At 39.1% G+C, this 22348-nt stretch overlaps 1 protein-coding gene across 1 annotated transcript in view; it reads right to left on the reverse strand.

Annotated features, from left to right (window-relative positions):
- Positions 1-13184, reverse strand: part of LOC148025176 (Photosystem II reaction center PsbP family protein) — a 43271-nt gene extending 30087 nt beyond the window's left edge. Inside the window, exons 1-2 of the mRNA XM_087694943.1 lie at positions 12754-13184; positions 12204-12432 (exon numbers count right to left, since the gene is read on the reverse strand). Of these exons, the coding sequence (XP_087551069.1) occupies positions 12204-12432; positions 12754-13168 (644 nt within the window). The 5' untranslated portion in view covers positions 13169-13184. The remainder of the gene's footprint in view (positions 1-12203; positions 12433-12753) is intronic.
- Between the last annotated feature and the right edge of the window lie 9164 nt (positions 13185-22348).

Genomic DNA, 22348 nt, shown 5'->3' on the forward strand with positions numbered 1-22348 from the left:
ATCTTGGATTACACTCCACATCTGCATCACACATCCTAGGGGTTGGATCTACCATCTCCGCTCCTAGCACCTTTTCCTTCTCCATCCCATTCTCTACCTCTTTGCACCATGGTACTTCGTTAGGGGGAATGCCACCCTTTAACACAGTGCCTCTCACCTTTCAGCAAATGAGCACACCCATAACTCCTGGGTCGACTGTGATGGGCATCCCCCTTACTATCCCCAGCTTCACATTTCCCATGACCACTCATACACAGGGGCTTCCATCCTCAGCTTATGGTGCGTCTTCACACTCTCCTTGGGTTACACCTACGCAGGGATTCCCATCTTCTGATCCCAGTGTTCCCATCCCACCTCCTTGGGTTCCTTATGTGGCTACCATGCCCATGCCTAGTCAGCCCATCCCTACCTATGGATCCACCTTGCACACTACCCGCATGCCTGGTAGGCACTCTGGGGCCCATTCCCAAGTGTACTCCACCCCTATCCTACCCCCACTACACTTTTTCACACTATCCATCTCCAAGCACTACCACTCCGACATTGCTCTGCCCTTGAGCACACTGTACACTCTTACATTCATTTACAGCATTCATTCACTTCAGAGTTGTGTTCTCTCTCTTCCTTCTATTTGTATTTGAGTTTTTGTGTTTGAGTTTGGAGTTTTGCCTTTAGGGTTTGAGTTTTGCCCTTTGTGTCTGTGTCTGTGTCTTTGTGTTTCTGTCATGGTTGTACACTCTGTGTGTCATCAGTGTAAACCCTAGCAGTCTTCTTAATGCACCATGCAATGAAGAAAAAGGAACACCAAATTCAATACGATTTTGTGAAGTAGACTGAAAAGAAGGAAGGTTAGAAGAAGAGGTACCTTGCTTTTTCTTATAATCCCCACGACGTGTGTTAACATACAAGAATTGGTCCTCAAGAGGACCTTTTCCGTAGTCAACAGACTGTACTCTTTCTTCCACATGATCTTTACCAAAATACTGCAAAGCAAAAGAAGTAAAACAAAAAGGCAAAAAAGATCAATCTAACGTATCTTGCATCGGAGTGGATGGAAGTGGATGAAATAAATGAACATACTCCGGGTCTTATTTTCCAACAGGGGGGCCTATCCTTGACGAAGGTCTCGACGGCCCTGCAACATCATCAGACTTACATGCAAAATCTGAAGAGAGAAATTCATGCATACCTTCATTTAGGAGATTTTCTTGGAGGGCAATCCTTCGGTCGATCTCCTTCATCTTCATTTGTCGATGAGCTATGATCAGTTTGAATTCTTCAAAGGAAAGCTTGTCTAGCTTTTCTTCTATGTAATCAGAAGTGTCTTCCACCATGTTGGAACTTTGTGAAGCAAGTTCATCGGTCCACTCTCGCTCGGTTCTCGGCATAGTTGGTTTTGGATACTAAATCAGTGTTGTTGTGTTCGAAGTCATTTGAACCTACTATTGTTCTTGCTTCTTGTGTAGAGCTTTCAAATCAAAGGTCTAGGTTTCTCAGAGAATACCACGATCTGATACCATGTTAAGAAATACCCTAACACAAAAATATAAACAGAAACCGTACGACAAAGCACAGACTGATAAAAGAACACAGTTAGGGTTAGGGTAACTCAGAGACAATGAGCACAGTGAATAAATGAAGTGATATAACTACTAAATAATACGATGCCATGCAGCAAACACACTATGCAGTGAATGAATACTGAACCTTGAACTCCTGTATCTCAAGGATCAGGGCAGGGGTAATGAGCTGAAGAGTGTGTCGTACTCCGAACGGATCCCGAATCGCAGTAAGGCAGCCTCCGGGTGTCGAACACCAGCAAACGTAGCAGTGAGAAGCTGGATATGATGCAGACAGCAGTGAGGAGAGAGTAAGACTTAAAACGTAGGCAGCAAGTGAGAGAAAGACTAAAAACGCAAGGAAGACAGCTTGCAGGAGAGAGAAATACTAAAAATGCAGGCAAGACAACTTGCAGGAGAGAGAAAGACTGAAAACGTAGGTAGCAGGACTGTGATGACGTGGCAGGCTGTACGACAGCAGGTTTGCATAGGAACAGCAATCGCCTAACTAAATCAGCTCCAAATTGCGTGAAGAGGGCTTGATATTAGGTGCCAACTAATGGAGACAGCAATGGACAGCTTCGGCTGGGATGTCCTCCACGAACGAGGTGTGGGCAGCAAGCTGAAACACTTGAAATCTGAAAAAACGAGATTGAGGGAAGAGTGGAGGGTTGGCTGCCAATTTATAGGAAATTAGGATTCTAGATCCTCTCCCACTTAACTCTCTCTATCCACTCCCCATTTTAGGGTTTGGCTAAAATAAGCCTACAATAAGCATGTTTTGGGGCTATTTAAGTGACTAAGTGCATTTCTTAGCACAACAGTATTACCATGATCAGGCATATTTCCAACAACAAGCTACATTTACCGTATCTTCATCAAATGAAGACGGAGACAGTGCGATCGAGGAAACTTTTGTTCCAATCAACCCACACCGACAACAATCATCTCCCACTTCAGTCTTACGTGCTCAAATGAATGCACATTCCTCTTTGTAAGTAAACGTTTCTCTCCAATAGCTTCTATTCATATGATACTACCTATAAATGCTACGGCTTCTACTTCCACAACAAAACCCTCATATAACAACTTCTATAAAAAAATAGGAGTTCCAGAAAAGGTTGGATCCTTTTCCATTTGGTCTATTCATGGCAAATCATCAAAAGATATTAAGCTTCTCATCTACATGATGTATGCTTACGTCGGCCAGAAAATGGTTGATAAGCCACAGACCAATAGGATAGACATCCTTAATGCTATGACATATGGATTTGTCGAAGGTCTAAAACAATGGTAGGTCTCTATACACCCACAAGTCAAATTGGCTATAGCGCAACATGCAGACCCAATACAAATATTTTTTGAATTACTACTAGGAGAGCTCGTAGGTAACAAACTAGATGATGTTTTGGAAGCCAGGGAGGCATTCTTCAAATCCAAACTTTGTGATCACAAACTAAATAAATAATATTTTGTATATATATGAGAGACCTAATGTATGAGGTCTTGATGCAAATGATAAGTCCATGAAGGAACGTTTAGTTTATTCATTTCCAGAGCCTATTCCCTTTTACTGCAAACAAAAAATGAAAAATGAAAACCGGGATTTCACTGACAGTGTTGGTCAGATTATTCAGACCATTGAACAGAGCATAAAGGAGGTGTGTCATCACCAAAAAATGACACAACTAAACAAAAAATTTCTACAATCTATTTGTAAGCATGCTTCTAAGTTCGACGCAGACTTCGGATGTGAAAAGTGTAGTTGTGAAACTTCTTACAGCAAGAGAACAAGACACAAAAATTATCGGTATCGACACACTTTTCCCACAGAAATCACTTCAACAATCAGCAAGACTATGTCAGAGATCTTCCCGACATTTCAGAAGACATAGAAGAGATAAGTATTATCATAAATCCCATCCTAAAAATGGAAAAAATAAAGAATATGAAAAAAGTTCTAAAAAGGACTTGAAATGCTTTATTTGTGAAAGCTCTTCACACTTAGCTAACAAATGTCCCAAAAAAGGCAAAGGATCAAACAAACTCTACAAAAGTCAATATCCATGTCTATGACTACAAGCATCACTATGACTACGATAGTTGTTATTCCTATGACAGCTATCCAAATGACTCTTATTCTTATACCAGTGACTATGACAGTGGCTATGACACTAAAAGAGACAGTGACCATGACACTGTTAATACAAAAGACACTCATACTGATTTTGAAGAATCTTTTGTTTCTAAAGCATCTTCTATCAGCCAAACCTCTTGGCATACAGCAAAACACTTTACGGATGCTACAGATGAAACGCCTTCATATATAACAGAAGAATCAGATGACAATGTCATCCACCCTGACAGATTTCAAGCAATCAATGCTCATGAGGCTCACTTCTCATCAAGAAGAGATGAGTTCATGAGTAATGCTTTTCCTTCTTCCTTCCATCTTAAAAATGATTTCTCAAGGAAAAAAAAAGAAAGCAGGTAAAGGAAAGCTCATCAGAATCTGACAACTCAAATACATACTCTTCCAAAACACCAAAATAGGAAAGATTATCCTTATATTCATGTAGGCTATATAGCAATAGGGATTATCCCTCTGTTCCGATGAGGTTCGAATGTTTCCTGTACGGCAGCAGTGCTTGATACTCGTCACCTTAACTTGCATGACATGATAGTAGGAGCAGTCGTTTCACCACTCTCTAATGGCCCTATTTTCTTTGAACTACGCCCTAACTATGTAATTGCCATGGATGATCCATACTTACCCGAACTTTTAATGCTTCATATTAGAACTATGAGGTTAGAAATGAAAGCTTCATCTGCACATCTTGCTATCCAATATAGAATGGTCTTTAGGTGCATGTCTTTAGCTATACCAAGGGTTGTCGAAGCGGTAAACTCTTCCTAGGACAAAGGTCAGACAATCGTTATGAAGTCTGATGAAACAACACAAAGGTTTTTGCCTGATTGTGTTAACTGGTCAGAATTAGAACTGCCCAATGAATGGCAACTAGACATTTCATCTATCCGAAAAAAGGAACTATTACCACCACAAGTCATCAAAGTCCAAAACCTAAAGGAAAACCTCTATTCCTCCCTCAGAAAGCAGTTGTAGCAAGGCCCTATCCTAGAACAATCTTTACAGAAATCAGCTATACAGCAACCACAGTTACGAATATCTCCATCACAGAAGGCTAACACTCTGAAATTTCACACTCAGCCATGTGCACATGCTCAAATCATACAAGGTGTCTGTCAACACTGTCGCAAGCTTATTGAATGCAAGCTCATCTTCATCTTCTAGTGTGCTCAACACTATACAAGAATTTGAATATGAGAACCACCAGTATAAAGCAGCTCCTTATCTGCGCCCTCAAGATAACTCCTCTTGGACAGCAGAAATCCAGGCCATGAAATGGACCCATTTGGCCCTGACAGGATTAATAGAAAAGGTGGAATCTTTGCAACAGATATCTGACCAACTTCTTGGTCTATGTCAGCAATTGCAGAAAATCACTATACAAAGGCCAACTCCAGTATTACCTATCCATACTACTTCAATGGTGCCCTCATCTAACACTCACTGACTGGACAAATTTTTCTAACAAAAGTTTGCAGAAAGATTGGACTTCACACTTCTCTTACCCCACTTCAAAAACACTGAATGTACATCACATCATTTCCTCTAAAGGCAAAGAAAAGGAAATTATTCCTACAGGCGAAGGCTCTTCTCATACCGCTACATCAAGTCCACCAAAAAAAGATTTGTATTGCTACAAAGACCTCAACTTAGAAAAAGAAGATGATCTCCAGGAAATCCTTCTCAACAAGGTACAACGCATTTATTACCCAATGATTGCAGATCTACAAGACCAAGCTATTGGTACTTGGGATACAACTCCAAACTATTTTGAGAAACCTCTTCAATCAGGACAGACAGTAACACACTTCTCTGAATACCTAGAATTCATGTTTCCTGACTGGACAGACAATGATTACAGAACAGCTTTTGATCAGATTGATGACTTGGACCTAAAGAGAATTCACAGACAAAAAGAAGCAAACCAGATCTTAGATCAAATGCCATTGTGCATTGATGATCCTTCAGAAAAAGATAGTGATGAACTCACTCGTCATGTCCACAAAAGACTTGACTCCAGAATTATGGGCGAAAGCATTGAGCAGAATCCGCCCAATCACACTCCAACAGAATTACTTGCATGGTATTACCATGATTAGGCATATTTCCAACAACAAGCAGCATTTACCGTATCTTCATCAGATGAAGACGGAGACAATGTGATCGAGGAAACTTTTGTCCCGATCAACCCACACCGACAACAGTCATCTCCCACTTCAGTCTTACATGCTCAAATGAATGCACATTCCTCTTTTGTAAGTAAACATTTCTCTCCAATAGCTTCTATTCATGTGACACTATCTGTAAATGCTACGGCTTCTAATTCCACAACAAAACCCTCATATAACAACTTCTACAAAAAAATAGGAGTTCTAGAAAAGGTTGGATCCTTTCCCATTTGGTCTATTCATGGCAAATCATCAAAAGAAATTAAGCTTCTCATCTACAAGATGTATGCTTACGTCGGCCAGAAAATGGTTGATAAGCCATAGACCAATAGGATGGACATCCTTAATGCTATGACACATGGATTTGTCGTAGGTCTGAAACAATGGTGGGTCTCTATACACCCACAAGTTAAATTGGCTATAGTGCAACATGCAGACCCAATACAAATATTTTTTGAATTGCTACTAGGAGAGCTAGTAGGTAACAAATGTTTTGGAAGCCAGGGAGGCATTCTTCAAATCCAAACTTTGTGATCGTAGACTATATAAATAATATTTTGTATATATATGAGAGACCTAATGTATGAGATCTTAATGCCGATGATAAGTCCATAAAGGAACGTTTGGTTTGTTCATTTCCAGAGCCTATTCCCTTTTATTGCAAACAAAAAATGAAAAATGAAAACCGGGATTTCACTGACAGTGTTGGTCAGATTATTCACACCATTGAACAGAGCATAAAGGAGGTGTGTCATCACCAAAAAATGACACAACTGAACAATAAATTTCCACAGTATATTTGTAAGCATGCTTCTAAGTTCGACGCAAACTTTGGATGTGAAAAGTGTAGTTGTGAAACTTCTTATAGCAAGAGAACAAGACACAAAAATTATCGGCATCGACACACTTTTCCCACAGAAATCACTTCAACAATCAGCAAGACTATGTCAGAGATCTTCCCGACATTCCAGAAGACATAGAAGAGATAATTATTATCATAAATCCCATCCTAAAAATGGAAAAAATAAAGAATATAAAAAAAGTTCTAAAAAGGACTTGAAATGCTTTATTTGTGGAAGCTCTTCACATTTAGCTAACAAATGTCCCAAAAAAGGCAGGGATCAAACAAACTCTGCAAAAGTCAACATGCATGTCTATGACTACAAGCATCACTATGACTATGATAATTGTTATTCCTATGACAGCTATTCAGATGACTCTTTGATTGCTGCTGGTCAAAAATGGCAGAGCTTGAGTAAATAGCAAAGTTTAATGGGGAAGGCTTTCATGCTTGGAAGGAGAAGACCATGTACCACCTCATGCGGAAAGACTTGTGGGACTTGTTTAAAGATGAGGAAGAAGATACAAATGACAAGAAGGAAGATGCTAAAGATGAAGGTGCTGCAGAAGTCTAGCCTAAGACAAAGGCATGGAAAAAGATGAACAAAGCTCTAGGTATTATTGCATGGGGTTTGGCATTAGGGATGCAAAGTAAGCATGGGAAGAGCTTGACAAGATCTTTGGTACACAAGCAAAGAACTCAAAGGTAAAATTACTCATGCAGCTTTATAAGTTGGATGTTAAAGACAATTCTATGACTGTACATATTAATAAGTTCAAGAGCCTTAAAACTCACCTTGCAACTCTTAAAAAGAATATTGATGAGGATGAGGCAATAGTAGTCCTACTTGCTAGTGTTAATCATGAACCATATGAGAATCTTGTGTCCACACTAAGTAATGTTCCCAATCTCTCACTCAAAGATATTGAACACTCACTACTTGATGGAGAAAGCAAATTTAAAAGCAAGGATATAAAAGAAACCCGCTCAAGGGATAACCTCTTGTACACCAAGGGTACTTATGCAGCAAAAGGACGTGGTCGAGGATTCACCACCAACAGCAACAAGGACTAAATTATTTGTCATTACTGTGGCAAGACTGGCCATGTAGCCAATGAATGTTTCCACAAGAAGAGAGCACAATAGGTGCAAGAAGATCACCACCAAAGTCACTTTATGAATGAAGGAGAAGAAGATGCTTCCGCCACCATCAAAAACTCTAACAGATTATTCTAAAGAAATTTTCATTGTATCTTTCCCATAGTGGATCATGTTTTTCCCATAGTGGATGTTTTCTTTTCCTTAGTGGATTTATATTGAAAAAAACCCTTGCCAAAAATGTAAAATTTTAAGCTTGACTCGGCTAGGCTGCCCATGAGTTAGTCTCTCGGGCCATGTCATCATGTAGAGGGGGCAAAAGCCAGCAAGTGTAGGAATTCATCATTTGAGGGGGGGTGTTGGAAAATAGGTCAAATGATGTATGCTGCATGATGAGGAGACTTGTATCCCATGAGCGAGGAGAGTGGAGAAGCTGGAAAGCTATAAAGGCATGTACTTGGTTCACTTTTCAATGAAATGCTATTGTACTTTGTACTTCACTGTGAGTCCCTATCATCCTACTCGGGATTGTGTTTATGAGTACAAGCATTCTATCTTGGAACCTAATTCAACTAAGTAACACTTAGTGTCATTTGCTTATGTTGTCATGGTTTTAGTTACTACATTCCAGCCTCCGTAGCTATAGCCATGCTCGAGATCCATGTCCTTCAACATTATACATATGTTGACAGTGCTCCACCTTGCATTAAGAGCGCGGAACATCACTAAAATGTATTCCCCTTCAAAAAAGTGGCTGCCTTTAGAATCTTTGAGGATTCGGTGAAGTTTCCTTCCAAATAGGCTGCATCAAATTGCTTGATAAATGCCAAAGCTTTCAGCCTATCTTGTGCATCGTTGAAGGACTCAAACCTCACATTTTTTTCACCCTCATTATAATCTTTTGCTGTGCCTTTGGAAGTCAATTCGTCATACACTAGTTGCTACAAAAAATGTATATTTGTTGTATTTGCATCATAATCAATACCAAAAGAAGCATTTGCATAACCAACACTTATTCCTTGAGACCCATAAGCACCTAGGGGCGCAAATGCATTACCAAACATGCCACTTTGTGCTCCAAGCATCATGCCAATGCTGCCATACATGGGGTTATACATATTACCAACCATACCCAAATACATTGGACATTACACACCATGCATTGGTTGCTACATATCATAAGGAGTTGTGTTGTATATTCTTGACTCACCATAGCATAAAAAATGGTCCTACCACCAAAGTACCTTGGTTGCCCCATAATTGCATGTATGCCCAACTGCCAAAACCCATTGGATTGGTACCACCAAGATGGCCTTGCATTTGGATATCCCATCCCACTAGTAACATTTGCTTTTGCTCATCCCGAACCTTTGGTGCATCTTTAGATTGTAGTGGTTGTTCTTTGGAAGCTTCTTGCCCAAATGTCTTTGAAGATGACATCTTCTTCTTGCCCATACTATCCTTTTTTGGAGAATTAAAAAATCTCTCAAAATATGGATCTTTGATCAATTGAACAAAGATGTCAACTGCTGCCTTTAATCAAGCCTTAAATTGGTCATCATATTCTTCATCTCCTTGCTGGTCATTTACATCTTATGGCCTAGAAGGATCCGCTTCTTGGTCAACAACCACATTTTTGCCTTGCTATCCATGCTATGAGCCTGTTCCAAGATTAGGTATTGCATTTTTCCCTTCGTTATGTGCATTTCCAGAATGAAACACATCATCATGCTTGACCCCATCTCATTGTAAAAAGACATACTTAATGTAAATGCTCAATTGAACACAATTTCAGCACTTAGAGCAACACTTCTGACTTTCAATCAAGTGCCTTGGGCCCACCAAGTCAAGGAATTTGATGGTATTTTAACAATGGAACCATGAAACCAACCTTCTTGCTCAAAAAGGGTAGTAATAACCTAATTTAACAATAATTACAAAACATAAATAAATCATGTAAATTTGAAATGCACTCTTATTTCACTAGTTGACAATTGAATTGACTAGGCCAATTTGTCTCCCAAGTATCCGTGAGCAACTATTGACCCTTAGACCGGTATTAATTAATTAATTAATGCCTAGTCTCTAATATCATGAGACTGACCTCAGTGTCCAATAATTGGTCTAAGCCCAAATCTGACACCAGGTACCGTCTAGTCTCTGTCAAGCATAACTTATTACAACTTTTGACTTTGGCATCGACTGAGGTTCCACATGATGAAATAATTAACTTGCATCTCATAGGTGCAAGTCACGTTTGTACATTTGATTAACTTTTAATCAAATGCTAAACAAAGCATTAAAATTTCATATCCTCATGATAGAACCTGCCATGCAAACCGAGTAAAGGTTGTTTGCAGCTGGCTGAGGATGATGGAGGGTTATTATGTTGCTAGTGACTCTTGTTCAAGAGATTTGCTACCACCAAAAGGCTGCTCAATACCAAGAAATAACACCAGAGGGCTGCTAGGTTGGAGACAACAGCATTCTAGGACAGGCAATAGCATTTGGGAGCATAAAACAGCTGGCAACAATATTAAATGCAAGCTGACTGCAGGTGATAGCAAGCTTTGGTATACTTCTAGAGACCGTCTGATAAATTTCTCTCTCTTCAGCCATTTAATTCACTACCTTTCTCAGTAGTTTGAAGGTGGAAAGCATTGCTTTTGTTGTCCAAACCATAATTTGCAGCAAAAATTAAAGCTTTTCAGCCACTCGAAGTTTGTATCCATTAATTGAAGACCCATTGATCAATGCAGCAATTGTAATTGCGAAAATTTTGATTTGAAGGGGAAAACTCGTCCACATTTTCTTTGGCCTCTGCATGCAAGTATTCTCGTTTCAATTTAAGCCCAAATTGTACCAAAACCAAAGGAAAAACCAAATCCTGATATTGCTGGTCATTTGTTACAACCCAAAGTATTGCAATTTGTAGAGAGATCAAGCCATATCTCCATGTACTAGGAACTCAAGCAACACAAGTTTTTTTAAAAATGCAAGGGGCGCCAGCTTTAGGGCCAATCAGCCCCACTATCCAAGATTCATGTGGTGATATATTCATTTCAAATTTGTGAATTTTATGCTTACTGTAAATTGTGTTACATAAGATCATCTACCACCCTATCCAAGAAGGAAGGCTAGTTTCAATGAAACCCAATGTTTTTTGCATGCACAAAAGACATCAAAGTCTAGTACCACTATGTTCGAAGAGGATATCAGATAGGGAGCTAGAGCTTTTGTAATATCTGACCCAAGGACTGTTAGCAGTCATGTTTGTCATGCCTTGTCATCTCCTGCCTGTGAACCTCAGTCTGAGTCAGACGAGGACATTAGGAGCTCTGACATGTCTGTCATGTGTTATGATGGGGGAGGCTAGTCACTCTCGACTGGCTGTCTTAGGATGTGCATTTCTTTTTGGCCTCTTTTAGTGGGCAGCCACTGGCTGCCCGGCCACTTTTTTGGTCACTGATGTGGGGCGCCCATTTTAGGGCATTTTTAGGGTTTGGGGCTGGTCCCCCATTTGGCTGTCCTTTTGCCTATTTATAGGCAGCCCCCCTCCCCACTTGATCACTTGTCTTCTTGCAGATTCTGACACTCCTCCCCCGTGGTGGTGCTGCCATCATCATCAGCCTGATCTGGTGCCCTCACTGACGTTGTGGGCTGCGTGCAAGGACTGATCAGTCTTCTTCCGCCTTCCTATTTGTATTCAGCATTCATTTCAGTCAGTGCAGATTTCTCTTCCTTATTTTCTGCTCTCTCTCTCTCTCTCCCTCCGTGTTCATATTCCTTCTTCCGCAGAGCACTCTCACAAGGACAATGTGCTAGACATGTTCCTGAAGGATCTTCAATTGCCTTCGCTTCTTCATCATTATGCTCCTTAGGCATTCATGTACACCTAGGATCTGAGAGGGGCTGCTAGCAGTTGTCTCCTATTTTGCGAGCCCTACATTGAGTGAGTGAAGGATCTCAAGAGCACTGTTCATTTTTTCCAGCTTTGGTCACTATCCACTTTCTAGTGCACCGAATTGATTTTGCGCCCTAAATACTAGTCAAGGTCCTGGACACTAGCTGAGTTCCATGAGTCATGTGCACTGCCTATACTAAGTCAGCCTGTTCATATGGCACGCACTATTGGATACTTCAATTGTTCATCCTTCCAATCTTCTTAACTGAGCATTCCTCTTCGGTGTTTTCAGCGTATTTTATTCTTTCTTGCTTCCATGGATCTTATAAATGTAGCTTCGTTTAGGCAGCTCAATGGACATTCCATACTGTTTTCCGTGACAGCAATTAACATAACTAAGCTTTGTTCAAGTCAATTGTGAAGTCATTCATCCATCACATCCTAAGATGTTGCAAATTGAGATCTTCATGACAGCTGAATGTACCTGAATTGAGAAAGAACTGGTGCCTCAATAACACTCACATTAATCTCCCCATTTGATCCCGGTGGACCAAAAGCTACAGCTGGCTCTATTGGACTTCTTGTATAACTGTTTTCCTTTCTGAACATTGTAGAATCAGAAACAGAATCACCTGTGTATTTTTTCTCTATTCTTTCTGCTACGCGATATAACAACCTCTGATCCCCCACCCATGCGGCTGGATACATAAACTCTGCAATAAAATTTGTTTGATATTACAACCAGCAAAAGACAAAACGAACTTTTGCTTGCTTAACTAGTTAGTGCTCTGTTCAAAACGACTGGTAACAGCAACATGCTCAGTCATGAAGACAAATGGTCAAAAGCTTCTCCACACACAAATCTATATATCAGCTTGATCAAACAAGGTGACGACTAATGTAGGACAAGAGACTGTAAGAAACGTGAAATTCTTCTGAATGGAGTTGAAAATTTTGTCGAGTCACGCGTGTACAGTGACCTGGCTGCCTGCAGGGTTTGAAGAAACCAAGCTACACGATGGTACGCAGCTTACCAAAGTCATCTTCAACACATCTCTTGAAGCCTCCGATGGGGTACAACACATCCAACTTAAGGCTTCGGAAGAGCGGCGGGTTGAGACCCAGAAAGAAGCTGCCAGTGCCCCAGACGTTCCCTCCGACGCCGATGGCCAAGGCCGCACTCATTCCCAACACTACGCGTCTCCCAAAGTCTCGCCGACTTAATTCGGATTGCCGAGAACAACACCTGCACGGCTTCATCAGATTTGCCTCCGTTGATAGCATTCCAGATGATGGCCATCGGTCCCCTCTGCTGCGCTGTGGCCGCACCAGCTGCTGGTGCAACAAGGCCATGCAGCCGCCGCCACTAGAATTAGAAACGCGACTCACCATTTTCTCTCGAGTCTCCTTGTGGAATATAGCGTAATCTGGATGATGACGACGATCCATTCTAAAGGATTCTGGCTTTTTTTTTCTTTTTTTTTTTAAACCGTCAACCAGTACGGCACACGCTATACATACATTCGTTCACTATGAAAGTGTGATGCACTTTATTCTTATAAAATAAGTAGTTTAGAGCAAGTATGGCTTTTCTTATATTAGTGAATCTAGTTTCTCTCTTCAAACAAGTAGGCTAACATTTTTTTGATCTTGTTGGATACTCATAAGTTGTTATATCCTACAGTTGTCCTTTTTTTTTTTTTTAAAGGATTGTTGCTTACTTTAGGGTTCTCTTATTGTATATCATTTTCGCTATTGCTTTTATCTTCATCTCAAAATTGTCTGCCACAAGACTCGCATGTTTGAACTTTTTTTTACATCATTTAAATGGGCCTTCTTTTGTGTTGTTCTATTCTCCTTTCAATGTTTGCAATGTGCCCTATGTATGCTTTGCCATTCCTCCAGCAATTTGTGCTATAAATGAAGTGTTTGATGTTGAGTCCCTCCATTGCCACTTCATTACTAGCTTGTGCATGTTGTTCAAGCCTAATGTTTGGCTAATAAAGTTGTACTTGAGGAGTTGCTAGTATCTGTATTGGTCGAGGTAGATGTTTTGGAGCTAGTAGCAGGGGAATTTGTCTTTGTATTGCCTTTTTTTGAGCTTTTGTCGACAACACTATTGTTTTTAGAGTGAGTGGTTTTTGAAAACTCTATTGGTATTTATGAAACAATCATATTTGGTTACTTGCCTCTTTTCTTGCAATGTCATTGAACATGTTATTTTGTACTCAATGGATTTTCTCAAAGACCTTCTTATTATTTAATAAAGTGATCTTTTCGATATTGATGTGATATCAGTCTATGGCCTCTGTGTGTGTGTGTGTGTGTGTGTGTGTGTGTGTGTGTGTGTGTGTGTGTGTGTGTGTGTGTGTGTGTGAAAAGAAAGTCATAGCAACACCATACAAGATCTATACAAAAGTAATTAATGTAAGACATAGCCTTTGATTACAAATCTATGATACAAGATATTGCTCAATTGCTATTGAAAATTACATTGTATGCAAGTAATTCTAGAATAATGGCTCAAAATAATACTATGACTTATCAACAACAATTCAAAGAAATCGATACATGTAAAGATATGAAAAGTTACTCTTGGTACCTACAAAACCAACCAAGTAGATGATTAGTAAAAAGGATTCAATCAAACAAATCTATGTTGCAAGTGTTAATGGAGCATTCTTATTGCGATCCCTATCATTGTAGCTAAACAAATACTAGATACATTTGTTCATATTGCCATGATGAAATTCATGGAAAGCACAACCTTTTATTCCAATTCTACAACATATGTGGGAGTTGGGTGTCTTGCTGAGCCTCACAATCCTGAGGCAGGAAGTTAGAGCATAAGTGTCATACGAAAGGGGTTGAACAACATCACCAATAAATGGTTATCAAAGCAAGATAATAGCACTGATAATTAGATTGTAAAGATGATTACCATAAGGTCCAGGCCATTCACGGAATAGAATGTGTGAAGATGGATGCCCATCATGGTAGGTCAAAGAGGTAGATATGTTGCAATAGCCTTGGATTGAAATTACCGAGGTGCAAAAAATGAGAATATAAAATGGATATTAGTTCACCCTACAACTCGGCAGGCCATGGACTAGGTATACCATTGTTAATTTGGTATTGGTTTTATAGAGTGACATGCCAGCATGAAGATAGACCAAAATCCTAGAATAAATGCACTCCTGACGCAACTAGAGAAGGTGTAAAATCTCATGGATTTCCATGCATTAAGAAAGCCGTAAAATCTCGTGGATTTTCGTGCATTAAGCAAGCCATGATGATGGTGATGCACATATTTTCGACTGCCAAAGCCACATTAGGCAAATAAACTTAAGAGAATAAATCTATGAAGGCTCCTATTCTTCATATTATGTCTACTAGTAGGTAATAGGAAGTATCTTAGCATGGTCAATAATTCCAAACTTGTTTGAATCTTCAACAAATTGTGAAAATGCACTTGTGGGGGATAAGAAAGGGTTATTAATGAGGGCAAAGCTCGTGAAGCCGACCGTGCACTCTTGACGCATAGTAGAACACCGTTTCATGAGTAGAATGTCCTGTCTCATGAATTTGTTAGTGCATTGTTGACTCCATACTTGTCTATAACTAATAGTGGCGTGAGAGACACGTTATATCCATAATGCAATGGCTCAATTTTCTATGTGAAGTTATGCTTGCTTTTTGTGTCTAGGTTGGTCTGTGTGGCAATTGTTTATAGTGGAGTTGCTACTACATGTTGCATTAAAAATAGTTGGTGATGGAGTACATTTTTCTTTGTTATCAAAGCATTGGCATCTATTGTCTTGAACTCTTTTCTGAGATGTAATGTGTTTCTTCATACACTAAGGTCATGTTGTTGTGTCACTTTGTAGTTGTTGGATATGATGTACATATTGCTAGGCTATCTTTTTATGAACATGATTTTTTGAATGATCACATTCATTAGTTGGTGGATTTAGTTGAGGCCAATGGATTTCTCTATATAGAGCCAGTGATGTATTGGAGCCCCAAGAGGAACACCAAGAAAATGGGGAAACTACTAAAAGAAAATCTATCTTGTCACACCAACAAGCATGTTCTTCATACTTTAATCAACCACAAGATGAAAAAGAACACTAAGAACAACCAATCTTCACGTAGCATCATATAGTGAAATCTCCCACGAATTTATCACAATAAATCTTCAACATATTCTTCATAGAAACCATCAAAGAACCAAAAGAACACAAAGAAACGATCAACTTTGAATCCAATTCATCACGTAGTATTCATATTTCATCATATTCATAGTCTTCATAGTCTTTTTCTCAATCTCTCTCATATAGATACTATGTTTATTCATAGAAACCGACTATTTCTCATCCACTATCTCTCTCACATATTCTCTCTCTCAATAGTACATGAGAATAACAAAGAATGACCCTCAATAATCCTCTCTTGGTCGTGGATACCCCTACCAAGAGGTATGCTTGATATGAAAGGGTACCAGAGCCCCTACAATGACCCTTAGGAGCTCATCAATCTTTAGTTTAAGTCTTCATCACAACTACTTCTTCAAGCTATTAAGAGCTTCCATTCTTCTCTTTCTCAGATTAGAAAATATCCCCAAGCTTAGCATCTATCCATCAAAACACTTATAGAAGCATACAAAAGACACCAAAAGGCACATAGAAGCTCAAAAATACATTACTACAAAAGGTCTATAGAATGCGTCAAAACTTCACAGCTCAAACCAAAACCAACTCAAATGATCAAAGACCATCCAAAACACTCTCAATAATTCCTCAAACCATTCATCTACAATTATAACCTCTCAATAAAAAAGAAAGCAAATCAAAACAGAAGCAAAACGGACCTATCAAAACCAAATAAACACACTACAGAATCAATCAGCACATCATAACTCAACTAAAAAGCATCATGAGCTTCTCAAACCTACTCAATCCTTTCCAAAACACTTCCAAACCATCCAAAAAACTATAAATCAACCACAAAATCAAATAAAAATTATCCAAAAATCCAACAAAAACTAGCTAAAAATACAATCCTTTTGGCACTCAACATATCCCCACATTTAATCAGCGAGAGCGTCCTCGTGACCTTGAAAAAAGATAATAAAAGCTCTAAAACAACCATCTACAATGATCGACTCTAGGTTGAACAAATCCACATTCCTCGACCCCTTGTAAGAACCTGCATCTTGCAAACAATTTTGACGAAAGGAAAACACCTTTTATCCATTAACTCATCTTAAAAATAAAAAATCATGACAAATTTGTAAAGGATATAATAGGTTTCTTCATATATCCATTGCAATCACCAAAAAACTGGGTAATTACGAAAGAACCATAATCTTGATCAACTTCATTAAACCATGACCCCTTTGTACATAACTCATGTTGAGATGTAGAGAGAGAAGATATATAGAGACACGATAGGAAGAGGAGAGATACACCATATACACTCCCAAAGACTAGATCATATTGATCACAATCTACATATATATAGGTGAGACCTAGTCTAGATAGGGTGACCTTGTTTAAGGTATGGAATTCAAAGCTCATCCTCATATGGGAATTTGTGAATATTGTGCACTTAGAAAGCATTTTCGCAAACCCTTTTCTATTTCCACCACAACTCATTCTAGAGATTTTCTTGATCTTATTCACACTGATATTTGAGGACATTCAAAATCTCAATATCAATATTCCATGAGTTTTATTGATGACTTCGCAAGATACACCACTGTTTTTCTCATGCGACACAAATCAGAAGCTTTATTATCTTTTAAGCAATATCAAAAAGTTGTAGAACTTCATATTGGTTGTTGTATCAAGAAAATTCGCAGTGATAACAATGGAGAATACATTTCAAATGATTTTGATGATTATTGTAATAATCAGGGTATTCATCATGAATATATGGTTCCCTACTCTCCTCAACAGAATGGTATTGTTGAACGTAAAAACAAGACTATTCTCAATGCCATGCGATGTATGCTCTGATACCATGTTGAGATGTAGAGAGAGAAGATATGTAGGGATGCAATAGGAAGAGAAGAGATGCACCATATACAATCCCAAAGGCTACATCATATTGATTACAATCTACATATATATAGATGAGACCTAGTCTAGATAGGGTGAGCTATATATAGCTCCAACAACTCACACATCATATACACAAATTAGACATAAAATAGTCACCTGAATGGTACCTCCAAAAAATAGAATATATCATTATGGTCTAGCCAAGATACATCAAGAATCAATGGAGTGTATTATGCTAAAAGCTTGATAGTTTTAGAAATTGTCTTTGGAAAGGGATTCATTCACAAATGTCCTAGGAGGATTTTGAAAGAATTGCAAACAGCACATTCTCTTCACAAGTATAAGATATCTGCTCAAAAGACATAAAGCATGGAAATACAATATGTTCAACTGATGGGGATCAACATCCACATTAGCATTAAGGCACAATTTAGGTACTCGCTTTTGATCATTACGAGAATGACAATGCATGTACGCTAAGTACCAAGCAAAATAAGCAACCAATCTAGCTGAAGGATCAATAAATTGATTATAGATTGGACAAACCGCAAACAACTTTGATAAGCTTGTATAGGAGTCTTCCATTCCCATGGAATGATAGGCCAATTAATCTCAGGACCCATCAACAAATGTGTCTGACTCCATCCTCTGCGTTTATGTATCTACAAATCAAAACCTAAGTGACTACTAACCAATTGAGGTGGATCAAGAATAAAAGGTGTGGAAGGAGGAAGAGAGAAAAGCATTAAAGGATGAAGTGAAAAATATGAAAAATCATAAAAAAGAAAGACTTAAAGATGGAGATCCAGATAGTTTAATAAAATCCAATAAGAAAGGAGTTAAGAATATAATGAAAAAGTGGAAACGAGTGTAGTAGATGGTAAAAGACGAGGAGGAGAGGTGAAAAAACACGGTCTATGATAAACGAACAAGGAGTAAAAACAAGAATTTGGGGATCTGATTGAGGTTGAAAAAGAAGTGGAAGAATAATGTGGGGAGTTGATTAAAGTATGGATAAATAATAATCAAATCTGTGGGTCATCTGTTGATTAAAAACAAGTGAAGGTATTGCTAGACTTAAAACAGATTGACGATTATAAGCTTCAAAGAAGGATGTGTCAAAAGGAGATTATGTAGAAATATGGACTAAAATATCCTCCCTCACTTGGTTAGCATTTTGTAGATGTACAGAGGCTTTTAATTCGCAAGAATTCAAGGCAATAGAATCTATCATTGGATGCCAAGAAACTTCAGGATGGTTAACCACTTTGGATGAATAATCTTGAAAGGTCTCATTTATCCTTATCTCCAGATATCGAACAAAAAGGATAGCTTGCAAAATAATATCCTTCACATACCAAGACAAATCCTCATCCTCTAGAATCACAAGATCACCTTGAATATACATGTAATCCATCACCATGGTAGCAAGTGTAACATAGGCTTCAAATACCATCCTCATCACTTCCACAAGGAGATCAGATGACCAAGAACCACACCATCCATCCTTTGGAGGACACAAATCCATAGTGAAAAACTTCATATAAAAGGCTAGCTTTTGTTGTTGATAGTACACAAAAAGGGGGTGATCTAGCAGGATATATTCCATAAACTTCTCAAAATTGTTCCTTAAAAGGTCCATTCTAGATTGTAACCTCTCCACCTTGGCTTAAAATAACAGACATAGCATCCACTATGTTGGAGAGCAACCAAGTCTGTATTGTCTGATAAAGAAGACACTGGGTATCAGTACACTAGGACTTGGTGGAACAAAGCGTAACTGAGCCAATTGTTCTTTCAACTCCTTGATTTGGGTATTTAGGCTATTAGTTGTAGAGTTTGCTAACTGTAGCTCTACTGTTTGTGCAACAATTAAAGCTTGGAACTCTTGGTTTTTATTAGAAAGATGATTGCTTTCCTCATCAGTAAAACAGTAACTACTTGAGTTTTGGCTTCAGCTAATTAGGCTTGCAAAGAGGCTATTTTCACTTTCTATGCTTCTAATAATGTACTATGTAGCTCCATTGGTTTGAATATATTAAAAAGGGTTTCTTTAATAGAGACAAGCTCTATAGTGGCCTTGCACAACTCCTCCTTGGATTGCTACATCTCCTCATAAAAAGAAGAATATAATTGTTGAATACAGGTAGTCACCGATATCTCAATGAAGCTTTGAATATCCTTATGCAAGAAAGGAATTGGCACCTCCTGCTACTACTAGTAGGCAGTGCAAAGAAGAAATTGATATGTCTATATTACCATCTATGTCTACCCTAAACAAGTTTGTAGATATAAGGCATGTGGGAAGACCACTTCCTGATGTAGCAACAAGGATTGACATTGGAGGAACTAAAACTGAAATAGTTTTAGCTACACACTTTAAGCTATTTCTTTGAATCACCAAAGGAGGAGGAGAATCATGATCTTCAGGGATGGGTTCAAGTTCATCTATAGGAGGAGAAACCACTGAAAGAGTTTTAGAAGGTGGTGGAATTTCTTTAATAGGAGTAGATTTTATAAAAAAAAGCATACAAATACGACCCATAGGTGACATTAGTCACACTACCCCTAACGACCTTGATAAAATGTTGATCCATTTTTATACAAAGGTATGAATTCCAGTAAATAACCACTCCTTTAAGTATTATTCTAGAGGCAGTAAATGAATCCTTGGACAAGTAATTGGATGGATTCTTGGCAGGCATGAACCTGTCCTAAAGAAATTGACACAATAGCTTCCAAATGGGTCCGAGAGCATTGCCATTTTGAGACACCTAAGGCGGTGAGAACTTTATTAGGATCCAGGATAGTACAGGTTTGTTTCTGCAACACCTTGATGTCATCATTAGCTAAGAGTTGACGAGCTACTCGAAAGACCTCTATTAACCCCGATGCAAGACAGAAAAAAAAATTCAAAATAAGGAATAATGCGAAAAAAGGTAGCCCGGCAAATGAATAAGGGAGGAAAGGCCAAAAGCGCAAAAGGTCAAGTCGAAGGTGAAGACGTATTTTATAATGCAAAGGCATTTTACCAAAATTTTGTAAAAAGATCGTCAGGCTCCCTCCTGTGCAAATTGTAAAATCTAGACGGGCATAAGTGAAGGGATAAGGCAACTAGAAGGGAATAGGGAAAGAGGACCTTAGCAAGTTCCCCGGTCATGTAAAAAAGGGGATGGGTGCCCAAGGGATTTAGGGCTTGTATATAAACTCAAAAAGTGAATGAGAAGCTCATTCTTTTGTGTGTGGCTAAAGTGGCTTCTTCTTCCTCTCTTCTTATCTTCTCTCCTTCTTGCTTGTGTGTGCTTGTTCTTGAGAGAGGGAGTGTGAGATTGTGTGAGGGTGAGGGACTGTGGTGGAGAAGCTCTCCATCTTTTCCTCTCTTCTTCTCTTCTCTTCTCTTCTCTTAAACCATGCAGAAATATGGAGGATGGAGCTCGAAGGAGGAGGCATGAGGTTGCTTGAGCTTGCAATTAGGATCATGGAGCTACCGGAGTGCTTGCAAGAGAAGGCTACTCACTCGGGCATCAAGGTAAGCTCACTAGACCCGTGGGAATGGAGGCGTGTCAGCTAGGTAAGAGATAGCCATTAGATATCACTTAAAATGCTTGAATAATAAGCAGTTCGTGGGTCTTGGCGGTTGAGCGTGAGCTTCCACTACATTTTGGTTCCGTTGTGCCAGGATCAACAGATTCAAGTTGAGCACTTATGTGCTTCAAATCAAGTATCGAGTAGGGTTTCATCCCCAAGCCGGTGCTTGATGTAGGTAGGAGATTTCAGAGTTTAATCTTCAATCCAAGTAAGTATTTTGGGGTTTTGATGATTAGGCAAGTAGGATAAATCATTTCAGTACTTAAGTCAAGATTTTTGTTGCATTTAGAGTACGATAAGATGCTTGAGAGATCAAAGCAAATCACATTAGGGTTGTTGCTACAAACAGGCACAAAACATAGCAAAAATAGGGTTGAAATCCATTTACAAGGCATGAGCACTAATATATATATATATATATAGAGAGAGAGAGAGAGAGAGCTTGAGAGAGAAGAGAGAGTCCACGGCCAAAGCACTGATCGATCGTCATGTAGGGATGTTTTCTGGCCGCACCAAATATATACAAACCCTGCCCCTTGTTTATTCTTGATTTCTAGAAGTTTGTATTGTCAGAAGTGGAGCAGCGGTGGAAGCATAAACATGTGCTGAAATAAACTTATGAAACACAAGACAAAAAGAGAAAAGAAAAGAACACAATACAGATGAGAACTCAGATGTATGCACGGGAAATGGAATCCATATATCTGAACACGAGACAGTCGCATACAACAGTAAGTCACTGGCTGCGTGGGCACTGGCACTGGCTCCTCTCTCCACAGAGTCTGCAGATGGTGAAAATGAAGTGACTGACTGAGGAGGAGCCACTGAGTATAAATAGGCTGAAAAAGTGGGGAGCAATAATGCTGGTCGGACAGCATTAATGCTGGCCGACTGGTGCATAAAAATGCTCCACTGGCATAAAATGCCACACCAGAAAAAAACCTAAAATACCTAATAAAAATGCCCAGCCCAGATC

The sequence above is a fragment of the Lygodium microphyllum genome, chromosome 15 (genome assembly GCF_053477565.2).
Source record: "Lygodium microphyllum isolate KBCC chromosome 15, Lygodium_microphyllum_v1.1.10, whole genome shotgun sequence".
NCBI lineage: Eukaryota > Viridiplantae > Streptophyta > Polypodiopsida > Schizaeales > Lygodiaceae > Lygodium > Lygodium microphyllum.